Genomic DNA, 21,086 nt, shown 5'->3' on the forward strand with positions numbered 1-21,086 from the left:
ACACTTTCTGCAAAAGCTCCTCCTTCTGATCATGTCTGCACCTCATTCTACATTCCCGGCTAAGCAGAATTTAAAAGTCTTAGTCTCATGTAAAGAACAGTGTTCATCTCTCCTCAGTACATTTTCTTAGTATTAACACAAACACCCCACAAGAAATACATGTGCTGAGGTACCGAGGAACACAAAGTAAAGCATTAAAGAAATATTTAAAAGTTGCTACATAGCACACTGTATATTTTTTTTATTAAGTAAACTGAGGGTTTTTTCCCCTTTCAGTACTTGTAGAAAGAGGAGAAACATACCGAACTCCAATAAACTTCAGATTCCCTTAAAGCTGTATTTCTTTGATCTTGCCACAAGTAATTCTACCTTGTTCAGTCACCCACCAATGCACTTTTATTTATTAGAAGGTGAAAGAGTTATTGCTTTAGAGTTAGAAACATTAGAGACTATTGACTTTGAAATGGAGATGACTACTCCCTTAAATTTGGCAGTTCCATCTCCTTATGGTCTGGCAAGAAGAATATTGTCCTAAGAAGCAGGTGGCCCTAAATTTTAAGAATAACGAAGTCTCAAGCTCAAATGTCATTTTCCAGAATGAAATAGTAATTATTTCTACTAGATCAAACAAATACTGCTGATAATGAAAATATAACACGGTTACTTGATACACAAATTACTTAAGATGCAGTACATTAAGTATAATCTACAATTTTCTGTCTGTCTGCTGGATATAAGAATTTCATACATGCCTCAAACCCTTTCTGTGGTCAGTACCAATGAGTAGAAAAAGCCTGGAAATCCAAAACTAAAGCTAACCCCCTTTTCCTAAGTTATAAACCTGTATTTTCTCCAATCCAAAATAAATGGTGTGCTAACAAAGGGTCGATCTTGGATTTGGCCTTCCTGGATGTCAGTGCTTTGTAGCATAAATTTCACATGACCAGAAGCAGTTTCTACAAGGGTGTATCCAGAAGTCAGAGTTTCCAATTGCTGTAGTTAGTTCCAATCTGGGGAAAAAGGGGTTTTCTTTCACCATTTTTCCTCTCTCAATAGACCTGTGGAATTATTCTTTTGTATGTAAGTCATGTGATTCCTGTTTTTCATAAAGCTAGACTGAGATACTTCCCCTGGCCTTTCTCAAGCAAATAAAGAGAAAAGAATTTAGCCTCATAAACACATTACTATTCAAGAACAACTTCTGTGAAACTGCAAAGTTGTTCCACTTGCATCGTCCTTTTCATAGCATCTGCTCTACATGAAGCAAAATTTTCCAAATTCCATAAGTGCACTGAGAAGGGTGTTGGTTTGAGGTTTCTCTATCAGTAAAGCAGAGCAGAGAGAATCTTGGGTGGCGTCAAAATTTCAGAAAGACAGTGTTGTTACCCCTATCTCTCTTTCCCACCAAGCAGGAAAAGAAATGGGAGGGAAAATATGAACAGTGTCAAAAATTATTATGTATTTGAACTGAGCAGTGCCTTAACATTGTATCTTATGCTTCCTTCTCTCATGTATTTCCTAACTCTAGAAGCATCACAATACAGAAGAACAGTTCCCCCCGTCCCCCAGGTTTCTTTCTCTCGCTTTGAGACTCTTCACATCAGTGATTACTGATAACTTTTGCTGAAAAGTTATTTACACTTCTAGTAAATTTCGCTACAAAGTCCATTTCAATTTTACAAGTCTTCCTAGCAGATCATAGGAGCCTGGGAAAGCAAAGGCTTACGGTCACTTCAGAGCAACAAAATGAGACAGAAGCATAGTTTAGTGGAAAGGATTAGGAGGGTCTACTCCCAGTTCTGCAACAGAAATATTACAGAAGACCAGACACTGACTAGGTACAGATGAATAATTTCCATCGATACTGACAGACTAAACAATCGTAAAATCAAAGCAGGATTCTTCTTTATCATTACTGTCTTCCAGAAAACTATCAGGTGTGGTCCTAACTTCCTGCACCACCTAAAATAGCATTCACCCAGTTTAAGTTCCAATTCAGGTATGTAAAAATGTTCAACATACATTACTTCAAAGTAAATACATTGTGCTGTATGACATAACTCTTCCCAAACCTTACCCTTGCATTCTGCGACTTCAGTGAAGCAACGCTCTACAGCTTTAGCTGTGCAACACCATTTGAGATTTCTAGAAATCTTTCTGTTCCACCTGATCTCTCAAAAAAGCAATCACTAAATAAAACAAAAGCTAAACAGGCAAAACATTACTTGGGACACAGAAATTGCTTGAGTATTTATGAGGATTACAGAAGATTCAAGTTGAGAGCAAACACCCAGAGACTTCCACATACTTTCCCTAACCACCATGTTATCTGATCAAGTGAATATTTGTAATTTCTTCAGGCCTTTGATAGGAAAATATTTTTTTTAAAAAACAGATTGCTTATTTCATTGATACGAATGTTCCTTGTTATGTAACTGTATGGTCTTCTAAAGGTGCAGCTGCAGGCAACATGAAGCAGGCATGACAAATGGAGCATTACACTCCCAGAAGGAATATGAACAGGGAAACGGAAGAATGGTAACTTGCATACTTAAGCAGATTCAGCAATTTACATCCAAATTTCAAGACAGAGATCGAATTTCATCAGGTTTGCAGGAAGTCTCTGCAGAGGAAATACTTCTCTTTCACCACTACCTCAAACAGGTCTGAATACCACTGTTCTGCCTAGAAAGAAGTCTACTCTTTGTTCTTACAAGACTGGTATTTAAGGGTTGTATAGCCATAAGTGAGCTAGACAGTAAACACTGCAGCATAAACTCTTAAGAAAATGTTTGGCTGTAAAAGTGAAGGACCATGTTCAACTAGAGTAATTCATAAATGCTTGGGAAAGGGATCCGTGTCTTAGAGAAAGAATGAATTCAAATGTCAAGGATGTTTCTGTAGATCTTGAGCTCAATTCTGTCCAACAAGGTATCATGTTTAAGCCATACATTATTGTAAGGTGCCCCAGACAAAGGCTTTCTCTGCTGGTATTGTGGACACAGCAGTAAATTAATACAGAATGTGATACAAATGCTTCAAGACTGTCCATGAGCCTTGCAGCTGTGGAGAGAAGTAGACCAGTTGAGAGTCACTTGCAGAGGAGCCCCTCAGCTGCAGCAGGGTACATGGAAAGACTCTATGACACTCAAACAGATCTGTAAAGCAGCTGCATTCACCAAGACTTAATGAACTCATTTTGGAGAAGAGTCTCAAGATACTCCTCGTATCCCTGCAGTAACACACCAAAGACTCATTTGCCGTTCTGGTATCAGTCTCCTTTCTCCTTCATTTTAAATAGAAATATATGCCATGAGACCTGTAGTTCATGGAAATTATTTTCTTTCATTGAAACAAATGTACTTTCACAGAGCTGCTCTCTGGTTCTTGTAACTGTCTTTTCCTAAAGGAATACTTGCTCTATCTGAAATACCTTAACTTTAAAAATGCTAAGAAGTCAAAAAAATTGTTATGGACAACTGTTAGAACAGGAAAATCACTTGGGTTTTGTTTTTGATGATACATACACACTGCTTAAGGTTTTAATAACTTTCAGAGAAGCACAGTTCTCTTGAGCTTGGCTCTTCATTTTACAACCCAATATAAGTCTGCTCAATTGAATACAATGGCAGAAAAAGGGAGAGAGAACGAACACACCAGGAACTTTTCAGAATTCTAGGTAGATTTACTCTATTTGCCTCAGCTTTTAAAACAAACTTATAAATTGAAAAACAAAGAAAAACAGCTAGTCTGCTATAAACTATTTCATAAGTTTTCCAGTATTTCCTCTTTTTCAGTTTATTTGCTACAAAGTTCATAGAATGGTTTCTGTTGGAAAAGACCTTAAAGATCATTAGATAGTCCCTGCATATTGACTGAGATCAGACTAGTGGGGCTGTAACTGTTTGGATCACCTCCTTTCTTATCTTAAAAAAACCCTTGTGGTTGTAAAAGGTCTGTTTGCTGGGTTGGCTTTTTTTTAAACAGTATTACTCTGATGGCCGGATTCTCTTCAATCTGATAGGAGGAATAAATCCTTTGAAACTTGCATTACCTTAAAATTTCCTGAACCAAGTTTCCATAGCACAGAAAAAGAATGCAACATTTACACAAATAAATGTAATGTATATAGACATGCGAAAAGATAGGCAGTAACAGCATCACATATCAGTTTCTTTTTTTCCTTTTTAAGTAGATAACCAAATGTAAAGTAAGGATGTGTGAGCTCTCAGCAAACTACTCAGGTCAATTTAAAATCCCTCAGACTGCTAGCACACAAAAGGAAATCATGTACCTTCTACAGATACATCACCAACTGAACCAAGGCTTTACAGTTTAACATCTCACCAGTTTCTGCAGCAGTGCTGGTACATATACACAGCTGTCTCACCAATATCCTGTGCCAGAGACCAACCCCTCAGTTCTGTTGGTAAAACTGTCTGAGGCGACACACAGTGAAGCCAGTCAGACAGCCAGTCTCTACTGAAAACACCAAAAATGTTTCCAGTAAGAAATAAAGAAGAAACAGATCTGCACCTCAAACTGGCTGACTTGGGGCAAAAAGAGAACACTGGTTACTTAACCTGGCATTGGTGCAAAAATACATGTACTTCAAACTGCAAATTTGACTGGTCTTTCAAAAAACTACATTAAAAAAAAAAAAGAAGCAACACCAAATCCCAGGAAGTTGGTAGAGATTTTGATTTTAAAAATTGGGCATGATATTAACACTATATATCACAAAGAAACATTACCAACACTTGCAATAGGTAGCTAAGTATGTAACAGAAATTCCAGTGAAATTGCCCAGACCTCATTTAGTTCTTCTAGGAAAATACAAACTTACAAGGGGAAAGAAAAAAAAATTAACAGATTGCACATCATATCTTGTGATGTACAGTCAGGTGTTCTTCCAAATGTCAGAATACACAACTCAGTGACAAGTAATAAAAGCTTCCAGGAAAACATCCTGTCTGAAACAAGGTCTGGCATACATTTTTGGAAAGGACCAAGAAAGGGGGTGAGATGGAAGAATTCTACACTCCTGCTTTTCCCAAGAGTTTTTAAGAGCTGTCCATTAAAATAATGCACCAGAGACTAAAAAAAATGCAGCAAGCATTAAACGTCTGTATCATTTTACAATGCCTAAGCACCATCTCTAGCCATAAGTATCACAGTCCAAGTGACAGAAATCATACAACCAAATGTCATAATCATGCCTTCACCAAACTTGAATAAAATCCACATGAAACCAAGGATCCCCCTGCACAGGCAGTTTCAGGATTGATGCCACAGTTTGGTAAAACTATTATATTAAAAACATATAGGTGCCCATCTTCTACCTGGAAAGCATTTCCATAAGTTGCACAAAGCCAGCATATGCCAATTCAAATGCACCCCTGTGCCTTGATTGCAGCAGATGATGTTTAAAGTAATCACCGATATTTTTAACCTACAAAAAAAAAAAGTGAAATTAGATATACACAATTCATTTATGTATGCAAAATATTCTGCAGTCACAAGCAGCAATCCTTCCCCTGGTTGAAAAGGTCACTGGTACAAGCAAAAAGTAACTAGAAGTCCCATAATCAAAAAAAAAACAACAACCAAACAACAAACCACTTACTTTTAAGGATAACAAATATTATACTCAATTTTTCAGGTCAAAAGGGTAGTTCTGGATCCTCAAAAAAAAGGCAAAAAAAAAATAAAGGACATAAAATTGATTATTTGTCCAAGAGGTATACAGATTTTAAGAGAAGAAAAGGACAACCCTTATTTGCAGAGGGCAATTTAGAATCTTTCTTGTCTGCCTACACTCTTATCTAAAATTCCAAAGAAAATATCTACTAAAGTATAACAGCAGAAACAAACATCTACAAAAACATCTAAGATACAAAATTGAAACTCTAAAAATTGTGCCAAAGGGAAACAAATCTACCTTAGGTATCTTTAAGGTTCTAGGATTCTGCATAATTGCTGTGGACTCTTAGAAACACTTTTAAAACTAAAAAGATGTTGTATGTATTTAGCAACAAGAGCTATATTTAAGTGTCAAAAAGGTAAATGGGACAACTAAACTTTTACTCATAGTTACTTTCTAGAGTTCTATCAGGATACCAAAACTAGGCTGTTTCATTTGTTGGGTTTTTTGCTCTAATTCTCATCAACTTTCAAGTCCAAATCAAACCTCCAATTTAATTTGTTTAAAATGCATAGCACATACTTAATTCTATTATGCAAATTTTTCCTCAGGAGTATTTCCTAAAAGTTCTCCAGCAGAAGTTTCTTTAAGCTTTTATATAAGACCATGTATAAAATCACATCAAGTTTCTTATAAAATTCTACTTATTCTGTTACTTATTATTTTAATACTTTAATAGTTTGACAAGTAATTAAGCTGTCGGAGAAGTTAGCCATATCTAACTATATAGCTTTTCATCCTCCAGTTAAATAATTTGTATTACCCAAGCAATGAGATTGCAATAGTTTAAAAAAAAATAAATTGAGACAGTCTAGTTATTATTTCCTGTAGCTAAAATTCACCTAATAGGAAACACACAATAACCGGAGATACTTGAGCTAAAAAGTTTTATTTCTCTGAGTTGATTTTAAGGTAGTTTATGTATCCACAGGGTTTCATTTCAGCTTTCTAGCCCAAAAAGAAGGAGTAAGTGCCCTTTATTCAGAAGGAACTGACCCACAGACAGACCAGCTCTCCAGGTGTGTAAACAAAACTGAAACAAAGAAACCATACACAGGGCAAATCAACTTACCATCCTGTTCCACCACCACACTTACGTGACAAAAAAAGAATCATATGAATTGCTCTAAAAATGTAACTTTCAACTTTACTATTTATACTTCTGAGCTTTTTGCAACAGCCATACTGACTATAAGCTTGCATCAAATTGAACTCCCAGGCTAGAAAAAGCACTGGCATAACTCAATTCTTGCAAAGAACACCAGTCTAAGTCTGAGGCAAGTGTGTAGGCCTGGATTCTTATCCAATGGCATCATGCCATCCATGAGTGTCCAGCTTCCTCATGTCAGAAAAACAGTACTTCATACATCATGATGGAGAAGAAGTCAAAGAATTCACATTTTCTAAAACATCATGAAGATCGACAGCAACTATAACACAAGGTGCCTCTACCAACTTTGCTTGCACATGAAATAGCACCCCTGATGAAGTTAAAATACTCAAATATGGAATAGGGAGCAAATATAATAAATACATTTGATCATCTTGGGCAAAAATCTAGAATACAACAGGTTAGTGTTACTAAATCAACAGTGAACAATTTACAGGGCCATAATTGTTGCCGAGGCCAAGAATCTCAGTATTCAAGACATAAATTCTGTACAGGATGTTCTGAGAGGGCTCTGAAAAGTGTTTGGTACATTTGTGCCTCCACATAAATAAGATGCCACTGTAGTAAGGTTTTACATTCTAGATGGTGGTTTTTTTCAAACCATTAATAGAGGATGGCTTAAAATGCACAAAGGACTGCAAAAGCATCTCAATTCAAAACTAATTGTAGTCTGTGAAATACTGCCAAACACAATGAACCTCCAGAGGAGATAAGACTGATTACATTAAGAACTGAGGAGAGGTTGGGTTTTTTGGCAGGTTTGGGGGTTTTGTTTATTTTTTTTTAATTCTTCCTATAGTAGAACAAATTGCTTGCATCTGCTCCAAAGCAGCAAAGGGAGCCGCATTTTTGCACTGGTGGCACAAATAAGCAGCAAGCACTGAAGACTGTCAGTATCTACAAGCCTTCTGTCAATTCAGTGTTCCATCACAAGGGCTCAGATCAGCTCTCTTGGGACTGTTGGGTTAACACAAGCAGAATTGGGACAACTAAGTCTTTTCACTTTGGCACACAGCTCTGGCAAGCTTATCTCTCCAAGTAGTCTTTAAACTTCACAGGTGAGATAAACAGGAGTTTGAGGAAGAGCTAAGGTTCCTCTAGGCTTGGAGCACTCTCATGATTTGCAGATCATATGACACACTCAACACAGTCTTCGTTAGATATTGTTTTGCCAATTACCTGGTGGTACTAGGACATGATACTATTTGTATTGACCGTCTTAACAGGCAGACCTTTGAGCCTGTTATCACCGGACTTTTAGGATCAGATGGAAAATGAAAAGTTTATTATGTATTTGAATAGAGAGAGATACTATACTCCAGATATTCTATGTCCTTCCTATGTCTGCTTCTGAAGGCAAAGCAACCATGGTAGAACAGCTTAGACTTTGAAGACTGTGACTCCAGATACAGTATTTTGAGGCTGCTCTATACACGCATTTCCACACCACGGAGCTGAAGATGTTATAGTCAGTGTGCGCAGTGGTATCAAATGCCATGTAAACCCAATCTCTAACTCTAAAGACAAGGAGAGAGTAAATCTGATATTGTCCCAACTTCCCAGCAACAACAAAGTATCATACATGAGCTGCCTTTGCCAAGGTCTCCTACATAGGTACAAGATGGGAAGGTTTACAACAGGATGACAACGGACCGGTCAAGCGGTGCTATCAGACTTTTTTCAATGATTACTTAGTCCTGACTCAAGGCAAAATGACCAAGGTTTCTCTCGAGATTTGCTTCTCTGTATTCTTAAATCTCATTTAATATTTTCAGAATGAAGAAAAAGAACGGGCAACTTAAAAGGAAGGCTCTACATGCATAAGATTCTGAAATCCAATTGTCTTACTTGTCAACACTGAAAAGTGTTTAATAGAAGTTTGAAGCCACAGCAGTTATAGTAATGACATTTTCAGTCATTTATGATGAAATCACCTTTTTTTGGTACAATACAGTGATGCCAATTTCAAAAACACAGAAAAAATGCCCACAGTACTTCTATTTGCATACATTCAGTGAAATTGTATTTCTATGTGTATTTCCTTGCAAGCCTAAGGAAAATCAGGGTTTCAAACTGACTTCAAATCAGTTAGCATTCTTCAAATTAGAATGCAGACATTCTGTTTTACAGGAAGACATCTGAAGCATATATAACCTAAGGAGGCATCTATAGGAAGAGAAAGTATCTTCATATAATCACAGAATATCCTGAGTTGGAAGGGACCCACAAGGATCATCGAAGTCCAGCTCCTTGCTTAACAACACAGCATTTCTGAAAGGGTATCTACTAACGTCTGCTTTCTAAAGACAGAGATGCTACAGTAAAAGCCGACTCATTCCTTTCTGACCTGGTGCAAATTAATGACCATAATGGTGGAAATGAGTATCTGTTCGCTCATCTACCCTCCAGACTCCTGCAACAATACAAGCACAGCTGTTAACCAGATGAAAACATGAAGGTTAGAGACACCGCAAGAATAAAGATGCCAACCCTATTTCTGAGACACCCAATAATAGATAACATGACAAATAAGATTTGCAGTGCATTCTACTATTAATTATTTTAAGATGGAACGCTCTAACACCTAAGGAAAAACTAAGTATTTTCTGTTGGAAAGAAAAAGAAGTTAAAAAGCAGTAAGTCTTGCGTATTTCAATCTTCCATGGAGAGACTGGTTTTGTTGAAACCATATGGAAATGAAAAGGTCATCAATTAAAAACAGAAATTTAATAAACATAAAATATTTCCCAAATAAATGCCTGTGGTAATCTAATTTCTTGTAAACACCAAACTCAACACTCTACAAGAGACCCAGATGGCATATTAACATTTCTGATCCCTTAAATCAAAAAAAATTATACATATTATACAAATTATTCATAATTCAGTCTCCTGTGGAGGACAAGACTAAGACTAGTCAGCGTGTTTAACTTTTAGAACTATTGGTTATGAAGTTTAACTACTGAAGAGCTTTAAGTAAAATGAAACAGAAGACATTCTGAATATGACATCAGCTTAGAAGATTTTTAGTACTTTATAAGTATCTTATATAAACACCGAGAGAGAGAGCAATAAAGGGTAGGGAGACAGGCAGGCATTGGTATCCCCAAACACAGCATAGGTCTCATAAATAACCCAATACAATTAGAATTAATATTCCTTGAGTTTGTTAGTTTCTTTGTTTGTTAGAAGTCAATAATAATAATGATAATTTCTTCACTTACATGTTTCTACTGTAGTTATGCTTTCTGAACATCACTTCAGAAAAACAAGACTGTTAACCAAGTATAATAAACCAAGAAAACCACAAGAACATGGCAAATACAAAAAATAAAAAATTAAAATCCCACAACTTTTCCCATATAGAATCACAGAGTATTCTGAGTTGGAAGGGACCCACAAGGATCATCAAGACCAACTCTTAAGTGAATGGCCCATACAGGGAAGTAGATTTAAGAAAAAAGTTTTCTGAAAACTGCCTTCCCCTCACCACTACCCAAAAAGACATTGCAGGCATTATAATATTACTTCCCTACCTGTTCTATAGTAATCAACCCATTTGAAGGTTCAGATGTAGTCTGTGAAGGCAAAAGTTTACACAGTGTTCCTAGGAGCAGAGATACTTCCTTCATGCTTCTCCAGCAACATACAAGAACCATTTGAGCTGTGACATCACACATTTGCCTCTCTTTACCTTAAAAATAAAAACCAAAAAATGCAACAGTGTAAGTCAAGGTTCTCAGTTGCAGACATGTAATTTAAACTGCACTTAGCCTGACCTTACAAAACACAATTAACTACCAAAAAATTTCTAAACTTGCCTACCCAAAAGATAAATCAGTGTTGCTGACCCTAACTGCTTCCACTCCTCAACACCTGCTGTACTTTATTTCACTTGGGAAAGGCTGTAGCATGAACATTTTACCAGAATAGTGCTATTTGAAAGAGTAGAGGCCTTTGGGTCACAACTGTTATTTACCAGCACACTGAACTATAGAAACATCTATAACTTTGGAGCCAGGCTCCAACAAGCTCCCCAACATTCCTAAATCCATTGCTCACAGTACACCTTCCAGAAGGGAGAGGCCTGGCAAATGCACTGCGTTTACAGCACAACACCCCCATCTGGCGGCCGCTGTGACACTTTTACGTATTTATCCACTTCTTTCATACAGCCGGATCAAAACTACTTTAAACACGGAAAAAAACAAGCGAGGAAAGGAAGTTCAAAAGCTTGCACAAACGATTAAATTTAAAAATGTACAGATATTCTATAAATTTATTCTGGCCTACACTAAAGACGCCAAAGCTTACAATTTCTTTATCGCTATAAGGCTTTATTTCCTAGCTGCTATTCATTAAAACAGACAAATACTACCTAACATTTTACCACTGGAATCTTTTAACTGAAGTTTCTGTTTATGTAATTTCATACAACAAGTTGTATTGCATGAACATATTCCCCACTAGCCTTGTGTACACTGGAAAGGGAAATCATAATAACACCTTTCAACAAGAAATGCATTAGAAGTGTTGCTTGATAGAAAAGGTGTCAAAGATTACCTGGCCAGCACAGTTAGGGCAATAGTCTAGGCCAATATCAAAACAACTAAACTTCACTAGTGCCTTAAGAGAGATTAACCACAGTCTTCCAGAAACACAGTGAATTAGTCTTTAAAATCATGTCCAAATAACTAGCTCCTGAGAGATAAGAACCAAAACATTATATGGAGCAAGTAATTTTCAATTTTGATAACCCACATAAAATGCCTACTCCATAAAAAATACCTTTGTTTAATTAATAATACAGCATTGGATTTACCTCTCATTTCTGTGCAAGTATTTTTCATTGGCCTCTGGTCAGCCAGCTTTTCAGACTCTTCTTTGCAGTGTTCTTTCAAAATTTTTGCTTGTATAAAATAATCATTCGTGTCTTGTGGTTGTATCTCATTCAGAATCATCTGCAGACGACCTGCACTTTCTGCATATTAAACAAGAGGGATATTTAAGATGGTTTGGTCTTTTACTTCAAGTTCTTTATACTAATGTAATTAATTTTGGGTGTATAAGTGCAAAAGAAAGCCATTAGCGTTAAAAAAATAAAAATGTAAAATTATGGCGATTAGAATGATTAAGGAAGAAAAACAGAACATAGAGTCCCCCTCTTGCATCTGTTGAAATAGATGCAACAACACAATCTGCAGATGTTTGGGGCTCTTTAGTGCAGAAGTCAGGACAACCCTTATCAGAAGTTAAAAGAGTGGCTTAAGATTATGATATACAACAAGAAGCTGAAAGGGAGGGTTGCTTGTTCTAATTCTTAATCACTGCAAAACAAACAGTACTTCAGGGGCATCAGATTTTAAACAGAATTCTTTGGGGGTTCTGTTTGTTTGTTTCTTTACCTGGATCAGTATCCATTGGAATAAGACCCTCTGGTGATGAGCTCTGTACTACTGGTGATACCACAGCAGAGAGTTTGTATGACATCAGAATGAGCCTGGTCACCATTTCCTTCCATTCAGATACCAGTGTCAAGTTACTTAACAAAAAAAAAAAAAAAAAAAATCAAAACCAAAATCACAATCAAAAACCATCATAATATGGATTAAAAATAATTTTAAATGTAAAAGAATGAGCTGAAATTACAAACACTTCCACAACGGTATTTATGAAAACTATAAACAGGGTACAGATTGAAAAGTCCTAAGGTTGAGTTTAACACATATAAAGGAAGTATGAAAGGGCTAGCTACACACTGCAGCAGCCAGATCCAGGTTCTGGATTTTGTTATAAATAATACTATATGCTTTTATGTTCTCCTGAACAGCTCTTCCACTGCACTTAAACACGGAGTTACATATTAGTATGTTTTACTTACTTAAAGGACAATTGCTGCAAAGCCCCAGTTATACAGTGCACTCTTCCATACATTGGGAACGATGCTGCTGCTCGAAGCAGAGACTTCTTGGCTTGGAATATTTCTTCTTCAACATTCATTAACAAAAGCTTGATAACTAAAATTTTTAAAAGCACAGATTTGCATTATACATATATATTGTATTTCCTAAGAAATAAATCTGCTTTAAGAAGTATTTTAAGGAATAAAGCCTGTTTACACAACAATTCAATGGAAAATTCAGTTTCCTTGTTTACACTTCTCTCAGTTTTGTATCTTAAATACAGGTTATTGTTGATTTTCAGTAACCTAAACTCCAGCAATATTTGGTATAGTCAATTTTAATCTGTCTATCTGAATCAAATGGTAGCTGCCAAAAGCCCAACCGTGATCCTACGTTTGGGGACAATCCCACAGGTTATGATGAAGTTACAAGAACTTACCTACGACATACTGCAAGTCACACTTCACCCTTAAGAGACACATTAATACAATAACCAGTTCAGCAGAATACTAAACATCAGAAGTTCATGGTTAAATATTTGAACCCTCTGTTTTCCGCTAAAGAACCTGACCAGTTCTCAAGGATACATGTGCCTATTTTAATTATACCTTCCAGTATCTCAGTGTCAAATCTGAATGAAATATAGACTCTAACAAGGAACCATGGATGACTAACAACAGGAGATACTCTACAGCAATGAGACATGAGGTTATCCAAATATTTCCTCCATTAATGGCAACAACAACCACGTCTCAAAATCACTATTTCACTGCATATGAAGTATTAATAGGTATCTACAGAGAAGCCAATAATGGCACAAAAAGTACACAATAGTTAGTTTACTAAAAATCTACAAATTATATAAAATTGTTTATTACAAATAATGAATTTAAATACTTTATTTTATTGAAAATTACAAACGGTGGATGAAGCCTGATTAAGAAATTTGCTAAACCTGCCAGTTCTAGAGCCCTGTCATCTTTCATCCAGGGGCACTAAACCAAAGAAAAATATTCCAGATATGAACAAAGCCTGATTACTGTGGATGTGCATGTGCAGGACTGCAAATTACACAGAAAAAGGCTTCCAATGACCAGAGCATCAAGGGGCAGTCTTGCAAACATCAAGTACTGGAACATACACAGACCAACTACTGCTGCCTTCCCTTTGGGTGACTGAGGTCTTAGAGGAAGCAGAGACTCCTTTCCCTGCACTTCATGTGCCCAGCTTCACCGGGCTCGCTACTTGGGCCTCAATGTCACTAGTCAAAATAATAACAAAAGCCATCTTCTAGGATATTCAATAACTTCAACACAAACCCAGATTAAGCCAGGCACCTGGCTTCTTAACAGCAAAACAAAATATACTTAAAATCCTGCTAGAAATAAGCATCTCTTACTAAGCCTGCTACCAAAAAGCCATAAGGAAAAGCAGTAAAGTTTCAAATAAATAAAAAAAACTTTTTCCCCAAAATATTACCTGCCAAAGTGTTCTTCTCCACTATACTCACTAATGTGTTTTCATCTGCCTGGGCGTTATGCTCAGCCCATTTTCCTAAACAAATATGCTGCAATCCTTCATGATGTACTAAAAAGTTCAACAAATACGAAGCAGTGACACAATCATATGGTTTGGTACTTGTGCTAAGATCCATTGCTGCTTGGAATAGAAGATGTATATTTCCAGAATCCTGAAAAAAAACCACAACAATAATGCTCATTTTTTGAGCTTTCATATTGATTTAATTAAGTTATTTACCACCCTGAAATCTGAGAATCTGGTTTTCATTAAGTTTGCTGGTACATATTTCTGAAGGAACAGTTATTTTGTGCAGTGATCACCTTACAGTCAAAACATGCATGTGCATGTATTCAGCAAGCATACAATTACATATACATTGAGGATGGGGAAAGTTATTTATAAAGGAGTATTCAATCACACTGCACTTCACAGGAAGATGACTGTGTTTTATCTGCTAATGGACATCACAGAAAAGCGCAGTTTACCAGGAAACAGTATCTGTTCATCAGTACTTATTAATTTAAAAGTCGCTTTTTATTAATTAATAAGTAGAAAAATCAGTATTGAGTTCAAAGGGCAAAATTTGTGAGAAATTAAACAATATCATCATATAATGAAATCTGAGACCAATCAGAAAGGAAAAAAACAAGGAGTTGAATTTCTTAAAATACAAGAATAACCAAGTCAAAATGCCTCAATCATTTCTAAAGGGAAGTCACAGCTAAGCAAGGAGTTCACACTAACTACTTCTCTGATAGTTCACAGTCACACCCAATGAACTTCCCAAATGCCTTCATCCATTAGTAAAACAAGCCTCCCTAGGTAAGGGCAGAAGCTGTATAAAAATATATAAAATATGTTAGCAATGAACACTACTGCAGATAACTTGGGTTGACTTCCAAGTTTCAGGAATTGTGCTTTGTACCTAACCCAAGTACCTGGCATAATACAGAACATTCATCTTTCACCAAATTACTCCCTTTAAACTCTCTCAAATTCCATACCTGGAAATTAAATGCAACATCACGTAGTTTCATCAAAAGCCCAAATGCCAGAACTTTCACTTCCTCAAAAGTACTGGCAAAACACTGGATCAAAGTTTGGACACGAGTAGAATCAATCACTTGATCCAACTGAAAAACTTGTGCCTGACCTATTCAAAGAAATCAATGGCTTAGATGATTTTGCTGTAACTCTTTCCACAATAAGCACTGTATTCACACTCTGCATCACTACACTAAAAGAAGCATAACAATAAGGTTAGAATAATGCTTTAGCTAAAACTTTAACTTACTACTCTTAACAGGTCTTAAAACACCCTGGTTACTGTTGGGGGAAAAAGAAGTTTACCTTATTCAAAAAAATTACTCTTAGTAATACTGAAAGCAACTTATTGCCAAAAACAGAATCCCATTTATTCCCTTTAAATTCAGCACTGGAAATAACCTTTACTTTAGCTTTGCTTGAAAATTATTTCCCTGGAGGTATTTAATATTAGACAATAATTACTTTCAAAAAAAGGTTTAAAAGATTCAGTGTGTTTTGGTGTTTGGTCTTTTGGGTTCTTTTATCATAGGAATAATCCCCCAAACTGTAAGCCATTACAATTTTTTGTTTTTGATTTTTATGTAAAGGAGTTGTGACCTCTGGTGACTGATATAATGCTATAAAGAAGCCAGAATTTTTAAGATATAAACTATGTGCACCACCATCCAGCAGAGAACACAAAAGCAACTAAACCTCCTTTATAAAAGCAACGTCAGGTTTCTGAAATCCTAAGTTTCTTTTATAAACTCTCAATACAACTTCCTATTAAAAAAAGGCAGTAACAATATACTACATACTCATAATAATAAAATTAATGTGTTCATCATTTATCAAGGTGTTTTGAGCAAAGATCTAACAAGACAACATTTATTCTTTCCTCTCAAAATCAACCTTAACCTTCCATAAATAATTTCTTTAAAAATAAGTTACAATTTAAGCCTGAAAACATACTTTTATGTTGGCCATATGATCCAAAGACAAGATTTAGCAAGACCATCAGTACTCTAACTAATACATCTTGAATTGGGGTTCCATAATATCATGAAGAAAATTTAAAATAACAGCAGCACAACATCATTAACTGGTCATTAAAACTGTTTCTTATTTTGTATAATAATATCACGAGGAGATGCAAGGTTTTTCAATCAAGAGTTTTTATGAACTCAGTTTTTTAAATTATCAAGATGTTTGAACAGGATAAAGGAGTAAGTTATCAAATATATTGGAACTTGTCCAGAAGTTTTGTTCATAATAACAAAAACTCATTGAAAAACCTTGCTAAAAAACAGGATATGCAAGAGAATCCCAACATATGGAAGGTACTCAACAGGTCATAAACATTTGCTTTCACTTCAATATTCCTTTTTCCAATAAAACTTACGATCTTCCTTCAGGTAAAATGAAATCAACCCAGGAAATTACATAAAAATTAAGGACTAAGAATATTATTTTACTTTGAAAGAAATTTATTAGATGGTGTAAAAGAATCTTCTCCAATACCACTCATTCCTCCAGTCTATAAATTAGGCTTCTCACCTTTTGGAACAGAAAATACTTCTGCTATTGATTCCAAAATACTTAGTGCAGAAAATCTGGTTGGGTGTGATGAACCAGGAAACAATACCTCAAAAAGTCTGTCACATACAGATGACATGAAATCCTGAAAATCACAAGAAAAAATTTAAGATAGTTTACTTGCTGCACTACAAGCAAAAGCCTAAGTAACCAAATTCAGGACATTCTGCTTTACATGTTACCCAGAAAATTATGACCTTACAGTTAATTTTGGAAGAATGGGAGGCCTACCTTTGTAGTACTGACAAAATTTCTTGTTTCCTAGAGGCAGTGAAGGCTGGACAATCCTTTGGGATTTTTTAACCCAAGAGTTTCCCTTACCCACTCCCACAAAAAGATGGCCATTGTATCAAAACTTGAAAATTAGCTGACCCAGAAAAGTAGAACTCAAGACAAAGAAACAGTTTAACACAAAGAAACCAATGATGTGAGCCTTTAAATAAGGCTTAATTTGTCCTTAAAAAGGACAAATACAAAAGAAGTCTTCATACTGAAGCTCTCTCAATCATTCTCTCACTCACTGATCATTCTGGAGAGAAGAAAAAGGTTGAAGCTCAACTGATCTCTATTTGAAGTCCAGGTAACACATATCATTTAAAACTCACTACTAAATGGCCAACAGCTGACAGGACATTTACCCAATTTTTTTTTTTTTTTTTGGATTGTGGTTACATCTCCAGCCATTCCTCACTTATTGCTGCTTTAATTCACATCATGGAGCAACCACTCAGAAAATAACCTTTATTGCTTTTGAAAAACATTGACCTTGAAGACACCCCCAAATACTAATGGGCACTCAGTTCATCAACAACTATATTTAGCCAAAATTAACCTGTGTAAGTGCATCAGAGTGGACAAGCTCCTCAGCACTGTTTGGTTTTACAGGTTTTTTCCTTCTGCACTGCACTATTTCCTAATACACACACAGCCTAACTTACTCAGAGCTGTTCAAGAACAACAAACTTTCAGAAATGCTATCCCACCTCTTACATCTGTATGGCTAGCAGTCTAACTTACTTTATATTGCTGCAAAATCCCCAAAGGATGCATTGTAGTTGAGTTTTCAAGTAACTCTTGCTTGGTTTTATTTTGCTCCAATTTATAAAGCACCTGGGAACTTTCTTGTATCCTACAAAATAACTTTTAAAACAAAAGCAAAACATAAGTAAGGCAAGAATCATTGACAGTTAAATAAGGGAAAGGCAGATTTTCAGCTTATTTTCCATATCATATTGTTTGTAATATTTAGGAAGTTTGCACACAACACAACACAGAACAGATCCTTCTCTCTCCACTCCAAAACCAAGGATTTGCTTCCCATCTCTCTTGTGACCTTTATTCCCCTCCCTCTGACCTCCAACACCTTCTTTCATCTTCCTCCTTAAATTCATGCCTAGTCTTCTCCTCCCACCTCCTCATTTTCTGTGGAACATACAAAAAAGCTCAATTAATGTATATGATTTTTACAGCCTCAGTATCTCTTTAAGAGTTTGACTAGCACCTATAGAATGTTTCCTCCATCTCTTTTATTACCCCCTGGTAGTATCCCCTTTCTTATTACACTCCCTCTAACACAATTCTTCCACCTCATGTTCCTCAGTCTGCACCAGGTAGGAATTGAAAGAGTTATATTTCTCTTTTGTTTCTGCAAACCTATTTCCTCATTTACCACCCATCTCAAATTAGTTATTTTCTCCTTCCACACTGTTTTCTTTTCCTATTAATGTCTTCCAAAACGTTCTTTATGCATTCACCGTTTCCTCATTTTACCTACACGCTTCTGCCATGAACTACATGTAACCTTGACAACTTGCACAGGGTTGACAGACTCAATCCCTGCAGACTGCAATGGCACAGCCACATTTGTCATGCTGTGCCATTAATATTCCTCTGTCTTGTCTTCCAGGTGAGGTTTCTGAGGCTGATTAAGTGACTGTGAATTTGCCTGAGGTGTGACAAGTCTATGTAAGCACAATCTGAGCCAGCAGCAAAGGTAACACAAGGTTCATTGCTTACCCTACAGTACATTGATTTGCTATTGGCAAACTGTGCACGCACTGACGGGTTAAGCAACACCCGCTACCATTAATGACCAAGTTACTGTGACTACCACTTAATCTTTTTTTTAAGTCATCCTTGCCTGCAATGACTTAACACCATTTAGTTGGGTAATACATACAGCAAAGTCTTAGTCTTAGAGCTTCTATTCTTTCAGATGAGCAACTTCGTAACATATTCAGGAATATTTTTTTTTTAATGTCACTATAACTAATATAACAGGTACATTAGACGTTGCTTATCATTTGAAATTACCTTTCTCAGTATAGAAATGATCTGTTGCCTTACTGAAGGAGACTGACTGTTCAAGTTGTACATCATAAAAAAATGAATTAGTTGCATTTCTTCCATAGACACAGTTTCTGTGGTACGATGGGTTTCACAAAGTAAACCTAAAGCATCAATGCAAACCTGAAAGATATTTGGAAGTTAACCATAAAAGAGTTACTGGCACCTATGATGATATCTTTGTTTTAAGATATCACATGCTGACATAGTGATCAGGATCAAAGCAATTGTTCTAATTTAAAAGTACACATGAAAGGTTGACCTTTACCTGACTGTGCTGATGAACTAGACCTTGTTTTATACATTCAGTGGATACAAGACCATTGCTCATGATATTTGAAAGCTCCAGGTGTCCGTGAGCCCTGGCAGTTCTCAGGCATGCCATTAATGCTCCAAGAGCTCCTCTAGTACTACAAGAGCCTAAAAAAAATTAAACTAGTAATAATTATAGTTTGAGTAACGCAAACAATGTTTGCAATGCTTGTCAGAAACTCCCAACATTTTCAACATGACCGACCTCCACCTCCTTTTATTTCTACCCTGTAAATCCCCAAAGATGGTCCTGTTATAGATTAAACTAGTTCTAAATTGCCTGGTTCCTGAGAAGCTTCATCTTGAACACATATGAAAAAGAAGACCTTACGAGGTCTCACAAGCCATTATTTTAGAATTACACTAAATCACATCAAAAACTAAAAGAGAACCAAAAATCTCATGTCCACATATTTGCAAGAAATAACAGTCTGTAAAACCCTGTTACTGGACACACCTGTGTAAGAAATAACAGTGGAACAGAAAAACAGGAGAAGAAAATACAGATACATAATAAACCCTGGCATTTGAAGTAAACAGTAAGGCACCCACTAGGTGGGAAGGAATAGTAATTATTTTGTTCATATCATGAAGACACACTTGTGGTTATTATGACTTTCACCTTGAAATACTAATAGCAATAATAACCATCTAGAATTTTTCTCCCAAGTTAATTCTAACAACAATAATAGATCAGAAATCATGTCTGAGACTTTTGTTTTAAAAAACCAATTATAATTACAAACACAAAATTTATTTTCTTACCCAGATTAGCATTTGCAGAGGCCTGAAGAATTCTAATCATGTAGCTCAGGCTGTCAGGGTTACATTTGAGTAGTTTTGGTAAATAGTAATCTATTATGTAAGTAGTTTGGTCATGGTTCCCTTCACATAGTATTATTAGAAGAGGAGAAACCCAGATGTTGTGCCACTGATCAATCCAGGTGCTTTCTCGAAAACTCGAAGTAAAATGGGCTTTGTGATTTGTAAACATGGTTTCCAGAAGATCGCTAGCATAAGGTGCAAGAGACTGATCATTCATCACATCCAGGATTTGTACTGGAATTGTTCTGTCCAACTGTAGTATATTTTCAGTGCCCACACACTCCACAAGACAGCCAAGAGAAGAGTATTTCCCTTTCACATGCCAATCCAAGCTTAGTAAATGCTTTATCAGCTTTGAAAGGAATGGGTCTGATTCTTCATTGGATCCAGTAATGGTGCCTTGGTGTATCTGAAGAAGATTCTTGAATATCAATTTGGTTTGGTGCCTAATGGCATCCAGAGGGTGGTCCCAGTGTGTATAAATGTATTCCAGCACCTTCCCAATTATGTCAGAGTTCCCATTAAGCTTGATTTTCAGATTTGGAGAGCCTGAAGCAAGGGCAGCCAGTGCTGAATTAGTCCAAATAGCAAGGACTCTAGACAAACATGTTGCCACACTGGATTCTTTTAACCTTTTAAAAAGAACAAACAAAAATGAAGTTTATTATTTTCATTTATCACT

General features: G+C 36.2%; 1 protein-coding gene across 4 annotated transcripts in view; it reads right to left on the bottom strand.

The window, feature by feature from the left end:
- THADA (THADA, armadillo repeat containing) overlaps positions 1–21,086 on the bottom strand; it is a 164,922-nt gene that overhangs the window by 128,701 nt on the left and 15,135 nt on the right. For 3 of the 4 annotated variants that reach the window (XM_027641212.1, XM_027641210.1, XM_027641213.1), the window contains exons 11-22: positions 20,345–21,036; positions 19,536–19,687; positions 19,235–19,390; positions 17,939–18,061; positions 16,883–17,006; positions 15,304–15,452; positions 14,258–14,468; positions 12,757–12,892; positions 12,281–12,417; positions 11,698–11,856; positions 10,412–10,569; positions 5,343–5,452 (exon numbers count right to left, since the gene is read on the bottom strand). In XM_027641212.1, coding sequence (XP_027497013.1) covers positions 5,343–5,452; positions 10,412–10,569; positions 11,698–11,856; positions 12,281–12,417; positions 12,757–12,892; positions 14,258–14,468; positions 15,304–15,452; positions 16,883–17,006; positions 17,939–18,061; positions 19,235–19,390; positions 19,536–19,687; positions 20,345–21,036 — 2,307 coding nt within the window. Of the gene's footprint in view, positions 1–5,342; positions 5,453–10,411; positions 10,570–10,965; positions 11,065–11,697; positions 11,857–12,280; positions 12,418–12,756; positions 12,893–14,257; positions 14,469–15,303; positions 15,453–16,882; positions 17,007–17,938; positions 18,062–19,234; positions 19,391–19,535; positions 19,688–20,344; positions 21,037–21,086 lie in introns of those variants that run through there. The other variant, XM_027641214.1, reaches the window with a different exon arrangement.

This window comes from Corapipo altera, unplaced genomic scaffold (assembly GCF_003945725.1).
Source record: "Corapipo altera isolate COAL_440 unplaced genomic scaffold, ASM394572v1 48b, whole genome shotgun sequence".
NCBI classification, from domain to species: domain Eukaryota; kingdom Metazoa; phylum Chordata; class Aves; order Passeriformes; family Pipridae; genus Corapipo; species Corapipo altera.